General features: G+C 47.6%; 1 protein-coding gene across 1 annotated transcript; it reads left to right on the top strand.

Moving 5' to 3' along the window:
* The first annotated feature begins 1,141 nt into the window (after positions 1 to 1,141).
* On the top strand, positions 1,142 to 2,450 carry LOC105861100 (ras-related protein Rap-2a-like). Its single transcript, XM_012746410.2, has one exon. The coding sequence runs from the start codon at positions 1,214 to 1,216 to the stop codon at positions 1,814 to 1,816; it is 603 nt and encodes a 200-aa protein (XP_012601864.1). The 5' UTR covers positions 1,142 to 1,213; the 3' UTR covers positions 1,817 to 2,450.
* Positions 2,451 to 9,593: the final 7,143 nt, after the last annotated feature.

Raw genomic sequence — 9,593 nt, 5'->3', positions numbered from 1 at the left:
AAGGTTGTGTGGAGGGAAGTTTGTGTGGAGGGAGGGTTGTGTGGAGGGAAGGTTGTGTGGCGGGAGGGTTGTGTGGCGGGAGGGTTGTGTGGCGGGAGGGTTGTGTGGCGGGAGGGTTGTGTGGAGGGAGGGTTGTGTGGAGGGAAGGTTGTGTGGAGGGAAGGTTGTGTGGAGGGAAGGTTGTGTGGTGGAAAGTCCACGCCTGAGGGAGGGTGGAGGAGGGGAGCCCAGAGCCTGAGGATGTTCCTATAGGCAGGGCTACCCCAAAGCTGGCTTCGCCCGGGCTTTCTGGGTTTGCTTGGCTGTTGGGTGAATGGGCCACTCTTTCCTTTCCAAAAGTGACCAGGTGTGGCGGTGAGTTACGTGGCCACTCTACTGCTAGGCCATGGGAGGGCACAACGGGAAACTGGAGGGTCTAAGCAGGGGAGTCACGTGTGCGACCTGAATTTTATAAATTTATAAAGCCCTCTGGCTGTGCTGGCGAGAAGATGGGGCTGGGGGGTGGGGCAGAGTGAAGAACTACTCCAGGGTGTAGATCTACTCCAGGAGTGAGAACTACTCCAGGGTGGAGGATACTTAGGCCCCTGGCTCCGCAGCTCCCTGGCAGGCTCCCCTTTGACGTGTCCTGCAGCCTGGGGGTCCCCTCTCCCTGGAGGGGCCCCAGCCACGCAGCCCAGCCAGGCTCGACCTTGAGCAAGGCCAGGCTGGCTTCCCGCCAGGAGGCTGGATCTGAAATGGTGGAGAAATTCCTGCATTTCTCCGGTTGGCCTGGAAGGGATCAGGTTACCTTCTGGTCCGCAGACAGAAGGGGCTCCCTTTGCAAGGGGGAGCAGGGCCAGGGGCCGACGAGAGGCCCCCGCTGGCCGTCAGGCGGGGCGTGGGACAGAGGTCGCGGGCCCCGCAGCTCGGCGGGACAGGCGGGCGCCCGGACGCGGGCCGGGGGCGGGGCCGGGGGCGAGCGCGGGAGGCGCGGGAGGCGCGGGGCGGGGGACGCGCGGCCGCGACGCTCGGACCTGGTCTCGGTGGCCGGGCGGGTGGACTTGGCGCCGGCGGGGGCGGGTTCGGGCCGGGCGGGGACGCCCACCGCTGCCGGGCGCCAGCGGCCGCGCGCCCGCCCCCCGGGCCCCTCGCTGCCGCCCGCCCCGCCCCGCCCCGCGGTCGGGTCCCCGCCTCGCCGCGCGCCATTCGCCATTCCCCGCCGCGCGCTCCGGCCATGGCGGGCCAGGCCCCGCGACCCGCCAAGGGCTACCGGGTGGTGCTGCTCGGCAGCGTGGCCGTGGGCAAGACGGCGCTGGCCACGCAGTTCGCGTGCGGCCGCTTCCCCGAGCAGTGCGAGCCGTCGGTGGAGGACCTCTTCAGCAAGGTGATCGAGGTGAACGCGGCGCCCGCGCTGCTGGAGATCGTGGACACGGTGGGCGCCGAGCACCTGGTCACCCTCAAGGACCTGTACATCCGGAACAGCGACGGCTTCGTGGTGCTCTACAGCGTGTGCAGCGAGGCCTCGTTCGAGGCGGTGCGGCCGCTGCGCGAGCGCATGGGCCGGCTGCGGGGCCCCAAGGCCGTCCCGCTGGTGCTGGTGGGCACCAAGGCCGACCTGGACGCCGAGCGCCAGGTGCTGACGGCGCAGGGCCGCGCGCTGGCCCGCGAGTGGCGCTGCCCGTTCCTGGAGGTCACGGCCAAGAGCAAACTGATGGTGGACCAGGTGTTCACGCAGGTGGTGCGCGAGATGGAGGCCCTGGCCCCGCGCGAGGAGGAGGTCCCGCAGGTCCCCACCATCGCCCAGGACACGTGGCCATCGGAGAGATTCATCGGCTAACAGGCGACGGTGGATGTTTCTCGCGCTCCCCTCTCGTCTCGACTTCTGAAGCTATTTCTACTCTGCCTTTTTAAAGAAAGCTATCCAGCCGTAAACAATTGGTGACTTTCTCTATCAGCTCAAACCAGTGCTTCAAGCCGTCCGCAGAGCTTTCTTCCATTATTCAGTGAAAACTTTGCAACGTTGTTTACCTTTGATAGCGCTATAAAATGAAGCCAAAAATCGCATTATTTTTTTCTTGTATGGAGAGAGTACTGCCTTTTCCTTCAAGTGGAACTTGTTACTGGACATTTTTTTTTTATATATAATTAACACCTTCTGAGTTGCGGCCAATATTTGAATTGATTGAGGATCTTAAGCTAAAGAGTTTAAGCTTTGATTCCATGAGGTTTTCGTGTTTCCTTCTACTTTATAGCATTGAATTGCAGCAGTAATATTTTCCTCTCTGTATTTCTAAATATAGTTATGACTTACATAGCCTTGGTTTGAAGGGATATTGTATACTCTGGGAGGGGAAAAAAACAACTGTGTACTCACACAAAGATAGCCCAGCTCTTTCTTTTTATAATTGACATCTGGTCTATTTCTGTGTCTATAATTGGTGTGAAAATAAAATTACTTTATAAGCTTATAATTTTTAGTATTTGTCTAATGTTTAAATCTATAATTCCTGAAGTTTTCATACTCTGCCTCTTTGCTCTTCAGTTAGTTTCCAGGAAATGAGTTGGTAAACCAGAGGGGAAAAGTATATCTTCTGCTGTGTTTTTGCAAAAGTGCTTTCAGCAGCCAGTTTTTTCTTGTTTGTCTGTATTTTGTCTGAATACCTGCATAGTTTAACAGTGACACCGGTATGGAAATAGAAGCAAAACATGTAGGAATTTTTTTGGCATGGTTTTCACATAATAACAGGAGATGTTTCTTGCATTGGTTTTAAAATGTTAGTTTATAATTTTTAAAATCTATCTTTGATATGAATTGTTTGTGCTTCTTTGTAGAAGTCAATGACGTCAGCTCCCCAGCTGCAACATAGTTAGGAACCCAAGTTAACCATTTGCACATCCTTCTAAAAAAATAAGAAGGCTCAAAGCTTCAAGAAAGCTCAAAACTATGCCTGTGATCTGAGATAGATAATTTTCTTAAGGGGAAGTTATTTACATAATGATGGTTATAGAAGGCTCTGGCCATTTTTGTTTGTATCATATGTGACGTTTTAATAGAAGGATGGACTTTACCTTAACATGGAAAATATAGTTTAGAACCTAACAGCGAATTTGCCACAGGAGAGGGCTAGGCTGGGACTGTACCTTGTATTTTATCTCTTCCTCGCTTTCTGGGGACAGGTTGGGGGTTGGGACACTTACTTTTGAAGCCTTGAAACCCAGCTGACTCACTCCCTTCTGACTCTGTCTTCTGGGGTCCCTCCTGGCAAAGCCCTGATCACCTCGGTAAGGGCACACTTCACATGCTGGGGAGGTGCAGGGAGCACCTTTCTGGCCTCAAGTGTCATTGTCCAAAGCTGTCCCCTCCTTCTGCTAGAGCAGAGGAAAGCCAGGAGATTCTTCACTGAGTACTGGGCTGTGCAGGGGAAGCCGTGGAGAATAAGCACGTCCTGTTCCAGCTGGGACGGTGGGCCCCAGTGACCGGAAGCTGGGTGGCCCCTTGCCCCCAGCTGCCTGTGCTGAGGCCTCTGGGGAGGTCTTGTGTCCCTGGATCCCAGTCCCTCAGGACATCAGGCCTCAATCCAAGAAAACATTCCCAAATAGGCATTTCTGCCTTTAGATTCCTGGGAGGAGCTCAGACACGCCCACTCAGATCCCTGTTTTCAGCTTAGAGCGCAGAGGCTTCCAGGCTGACTGGTGGGTGTGACCAGCGATCAGGCCACCGGCCAGCTCCTGTGCCCTCAGGAGTGGTTAGGAAGAAGCTTTCTGAGTGTTTATGGACATACAGACACATACAATTCAAGACCTACACGACGAATTTTCTTTCTCTTCCTACATTTCTATTTTCTCACTCGTATGTTACACACAACCCCCCCTCGGCCCGCCCATTCCCTCTGGAGGAACGGAAAGCTGAAATAATTCCCAAGTAAACTGGCGAGCAGCCCACAGGACTGCAGTCACGGTGCTTTGGCACCTGGCAGCATCAAGTCGAGGTGAGCGACATGAAACGGGCAGGTTAACGTGTTACCTTGCAGGCAGGTGACAACTCAAGCCCCCCCACAGTTCTTGCCCCTGTTTATGGATGTGTGTGCTTTCAGTTTGCATTATGCACATTGCTGGTGATGCTGAGACTTCTTTTGCAGGGTCTAAAATGACATTTATTTCCCTCTTCTGTGAAATGCCTGCTCCTTTTGCCAGCTCGAAAAACCGTGTGAAGCACCACTAACAATCCTTCCATGAAATAATGGGGAAAAGGAGAGAAAGTAGATAGCGTCAGCGTAGCCACATCCACGCGACACGGAAGGCGATACTCATGGCTGCTATAGTCATCACTTCTGTAAACTGGTCATGAGGACACAGGTAATTTTTAAATTGTGGTAAAAAATACACATAGCAAATGTACCATCTTAACCATTTGTTAGTGCACAGTTCAGTTGTGGTAAGTATATTCATATTGTTGCAAGTCTCCAGCACATTTTCAACTTGCAAAACTGAAACTCTGCGCCCGTCAAACAACTCCCCATTTCCCCCTCCCGGCAGGCCCTGGCAACCACCATTCTACTCTCTTGTCCCTATAAATTTGACTATTCTAGATACGCCGTAAGTGCAGGCATACAATATTTGTCCTTTTGTAAACGGCTTCTTTCACTTACCGTAATGTCCTCAGGCTTCACCCATATTGTACCATGTGTCAGAACTTCCTTTCTTGGTAAGGCTGAGCACATTCCATTCTATGGTTAGTCCACACTTTGCTTATCTATTCCTCTGTCCGTGGACACTCTGGCTGCTGCCACCTTTTGGCTGTTGTGAATAATGTTGCTATGAACATGTATGTGCAAATCTCTCTTTGAGACCCTGTTTTCATTTCTTTAGGACATATACCCAGAAGTAGAATTGCTGGATCATCTGGTAATTATATTTCTTTTTTTTTTCAAGACGGAGTCTCACTCTGCTGCCCGGGCTAGAGTGCCGTGGCGTCAGCCTAGCTCAAAGCAACCTCAAACTCCTGGGCTCAAGCAATCCTCCTGCCTCAGCCTCCCGAGTAGCTGGGACTACAAGCATGCGCCACCATGCCCGGCTAATTTTTTCTATATATTTTTAGTTGGCCAATTAATTTCTTTCTATTTTTAGTAGAGATGGAGTTTCGCTCTTGCCCAGGCTGGTCTTGAATTCCTGACCTTGAGCGATCTGCCCGCCTCAACCTCCCAGAGTGCTAGGATTACAGGCATGAGCCACCTTGCCCGGCCTGGTAATTATATTTTAGAGTTTTTGAGGAATAGCTATACTGTTTTCCACAGTGGCTAAACGATTTTATTAATACATTCTCACCAACAGTACATGAGGGTTCTAATTTCTCCACATCTTCATCAACGCTTATAATTTTCTGTCTTTTTCCTCATTCTAATTAATGAAAGGTGATATCTCATTGTAGTTTTGATTTGAACTTCCCTAATGATTATTGATGTTGAGCATGTTCACATATGCTTGTCAGCCATTCCTATTACTTGTTTGGAGAAATAAGTCCTTTGTTCATTTTTGAATGGTATGGTCTTGGCACTACACTGAAAATCATTTGAACATATGTGTGAGGGTTATTTATGGGCTCTCTCTTTTGAATCTAGTTGTTTTCCTTTTCTTTCCTTTTTTTTTTTTTTTTGAGACAGAATCTGGCTTTGTTGCCCAGGCTAGAGTGAGTGCCGTGGCCTCAGCCTAGCTCACAGCAACCTCAAACTCCTGGGCTCAAGCAATCCTCCTGCCTCAGCCTCCCGAGTAGCTGGGACTACAGGCATGCGACACCATGCCCGGCTAATTTTTTCTATATACATTAGTTGGCCAATTAATTTCTTTCTATTTATAGTAGAGACGGGGTCTCGCTCTTGCTCAGTCTGGTTTTGAATGCCTGACCTCAAGCAATCTGCCCATCTCGGCCTCCCAGAGTGCTAGGATTACAGGCGTGAGCCACTGCACCCAGCCAGAATCTGGTTGTTTTCTTGTTGTTGAATTGTAGGAGATCTTTATATATTCTGGTTATTATCTCCTTTATCAGGTACATGATTTGCAAATATTTTATCCCATTTCATAGGTTGCCTTTTAAATCTATTGATTATATCCTTTAATGCACAGAAGTTTTTAATTTTGATGTAGCACGACTTATCTATTTTTACTTTTGCTTCTTGTGTTTTTGGTGCCATATCCAAGAAACTACTGCCAAACCAATGTGATGAAACTTTCCCCCTACATTTTGTTCTGAGACTTTTATAGTTTTAGGTCTTACATTTAGGTCTTTGATCCATTTTGAGTTAATTTTTGTTCATGGTCTAATTCTGTTCAATTTCCTTGGATTTTTTTTTTTTTTTTGAGACAGAGTCTCACTATGTTGCCCTGGCTAGAATGCCGTCCTCCTGCCTCAGCCTCCCTAATAGCTGACACTACAGGCATGCGCCACCATGCCTGGTTGATGTTTTCTATATATTTTTAGTTGGTCAATTAATTTATTTCTATTTTTTTTAGTAGAGACGGCACCTCGCTCTTGCTCCAGCAGGTCTTATTTATTTATTTTTTTGAGACAGAGTCTCACTTTGTTGCCTAGGCTAGGGTGAGTGCCGTGGCGTCAGCCTAGCTCACAGCAACCTCAATCCCCTAGGCTCAAGCGATCCTCCCACCTCAGCCTCCTGAGCAGCTGGGACTACAGGCACGCACCACGATGCCTGGCTAATTTTTTGTATATATATTTTTAGTTGGTCAATTAGTTTCTTTCAATTTTTTTAGTAGAGACGGAGTCTCGCTCATGGTTTCGAACTCCTGACCTCGAGCGATCCACCCGCCTCGGCCTCCCAGAGTGCTAGGATTGCAGGCGTGAGCCACCATGCCCGGCCTATATGTTTATCTTTATGCCAGTCCTACACTGTTTTTACTACTATAGTTTTGTCATAAGTTTTGAAATCAGGAAGATCTCCAACTTTATTTATTTATTTATTTAGACAGAGTCCCACTCTGTTGCCCGGGCTAGAGTGCCATGGCGTCAGCTCAGCTCACAGCAACCTCAATCTCTTGGGCTCAAGGAATCCTCCTGTCTCAGCCTGCTGAGTAGCTGGGACTACAAGCATGTGCCACTATGCCCAGCTAATTTTTCTATATAATTTTAGTTGTCCAGTTAATTTCTTTCTATTTTTTCAGTAGAGATAGGGTCTCGTTCTTGCTCAGCCTGGTCTTGAACTCCTGAGCTCAAACGATCTACCCGCCTCAGCCTCCCAGAGTGCTAGGATTATAGGCATGAGCCACCACACCTGGCCTTTATTTATTTATTTGTTTGTTTATTTATTTATTTTTGAAGACAGGGTCATGCCCTTCTATCACCCAGGCTCCAGTGCAGTGGTGCAATCATAGCTCATTGCAGCCTGCAACTCCTGGGCTCAAGGGATCCTTTTGCCCTGGCCTTCCGAGTAGCTAGTACTATAGGTGCATACCACCACACCTGACTAATTTGTTTTATTTTTTTGTAGAGACGAAGTCTCACTGTGTTGCTCAGGCTGGTCTCAAACTCTTAGACTCAAGCAATACTCCTGCCTGGGCCTCCCAAAGTGCTGGGATTATAGGTATGAGCCACCACATCCAGCCCCAACTTTGTTTTTTCCCAAGGTTGTGTTCAAAATTACACAATTTTATAAATTTGGAAAGGATACTTTGTTTATTATAATGGATTACAACCTGTAGGCTGGCTATCGTCACAGGCTGAGAAGTGCAGCCTCTAGCAGAACTCAGAACAGGGATGTCAAAGGAGGAAAGGTGAGACAGGAATTTGTACTGAAGGGGGTTGGCTAAGTATACACATTCAACAGGTCATAGGAAGAGCTATGAATATTCATGAAAGGGGTCCTAATGCATGTGTATTGAGTAAATATGCATGTTACATTTGACATGTTCACCTTGGGGTGGACACTTAACATTTAAATGTATTACAGTTAGTCCCTATGTGTCAAAAGGTGAAGCAAAGAACAAAGGCACTCAAATGCACAGCCTCTGTAAATAAATGGGCCAGAGCCAGTCCACTGTCACTCGGTGTCTCTTATCAGGAGAAAGTCACTGAAATCAGTGTCTTGTCCCATCAAAGTTGTAGTTATGGCTTGTGGAATGCGGCTGGGGGTGGTCGTCACCTGGTGGTAGGTGAACTGAAAATTTATATATTTAAATGTTAAATGTTTAAATTTGAAAATTTAAATGTTTAAATATTGCCTATTTCAAGGCTAGTGCTTGCTTAGCTGCTAGAAAAAAGAACAACCTGTGGCAATTAGAACATAGTTTATCCTTTAAGTGTAGGAGTGCATGATTAACTTTTGCCTAGCATGGCCTTCCTTAGGTCTTGCTTATAATTTGATATCTTATTGCCACCAAGAGTCCATTCTTTCAGCCTTATGATCTCTATTTTAACGTTAATGTTGGTCAGATTTTGTGTCTAAATTGCAAAAGGGAGGGAGTATGATGAGGTGTGTTCAACCTCCTAACCTATCATGGCCAGGAACTGTTTCTAAGGTTTCTCTGGGGTTTTCTTGGCCAAAAGGGGGTCCACTCAGTCAAGTGGGGGGGCTTTATTTTCAGTTTAAAGTTGTTTTGATTTAGTTATTTGGGGGTTCCTTGAGATTCCATATAAAGTCTAGGATGGATATTTCTATTTCTACAAAAAAACTGCCATTGGGATTTTTATAGGGATTGCATTAGATCTGTAGATTGCTTTGGGTAGTGTTAACATTTTAACAATATTAAGCCTTCCAATCCATGAACATGGGATGTCTTTCCATTTATTTGTGTCTTCTTTAATTTCTTTCAGCAATGTCTTGTAATTTCCAGTGTACAACCATTTGGCCTCCTTGGTTAAGTATATTCTTAAGTATAATATTTCATTCTTTTTGATGCTATTGTAAATGGAATTGTTTTCTTAATTTCCTTTTTGGATTGTTCATTGTTAGTGCATAGATTTTTGCATGTTGATTTTGTATCCTGCAGTTTTGCTAAATTTATTAGTTCTAACAGTTTTTTTTGTGTGTGTGTGTGTGGAGTCTTTAGGGTTTTCTGCATATAAAAGCATGTCATTTGTGAACATGGGTATAATTGGGAGATGCTCACCAGTGATGATAACCAGGTCAGACTTGGTGAGGCAAAGGCATGATGTTGAGATCATGCCCGGCCTCCTCCCCATCTCCCTGGCCGCTCCGTACACAGGCCCACTGAGCATCCATTTGGGTAGAGAGGGTGGGTAGAGAGGGTGATTGCAATGACAGAAAGGACTGTCTTGCCCACCTGATTATTAGAAGCCTCCTCTCTAGCAGGTGCTTTTTTTGGTGAGCATTCACATGCAGTAGGTATCTGCAGTCTGTGCTTATCCAGAGAGGGGCATCTTTTCCCAGGCCACCTCATCACCAACCTTCCAATCTGGATCTTTCCACGTCTCTGATGATCCAGCCAAATCACTCACCGCTGCCCATGAGTCAGCGTAGACTCATGCTATATTTTTCCGTCCAGGTGAAGTACACAACAACCAAATGTCATACTCGAAATCATGACCACAAGGAGGATTTTCCTTCACCACTGTTCCTTAGGGCCATCCTGAGGAGACTGTAGGG

This window comes from Microcebus murinus, chromosome 6, assembly GCF_040939455.1.
Source record: "Microcebus murinus isolate Inina chromosome 6, M.murinus_Inina_mat1.0, whole genome shotgun sequence".
NCBI lineage: Eukaryota > Metazoa > Chordata > Mammalia > Primates > Cheirogaleidae > Microcebus > Microcebus murinus.
Note: the sequence above shows the minus strand (reverse complement) of the source record. Positions and strands in the feature narration are given on the sequence as shown.

Excerpts from the sequence above, each read along its gene's own strand:
- LOC105861100 (XM_012746410.2), top strand. The coding sequence starts at position 1,214 with ATGGCGGGCCAGGCCCCGCGACCCGCCAAGGGCTACCGGGTGGTGCTG.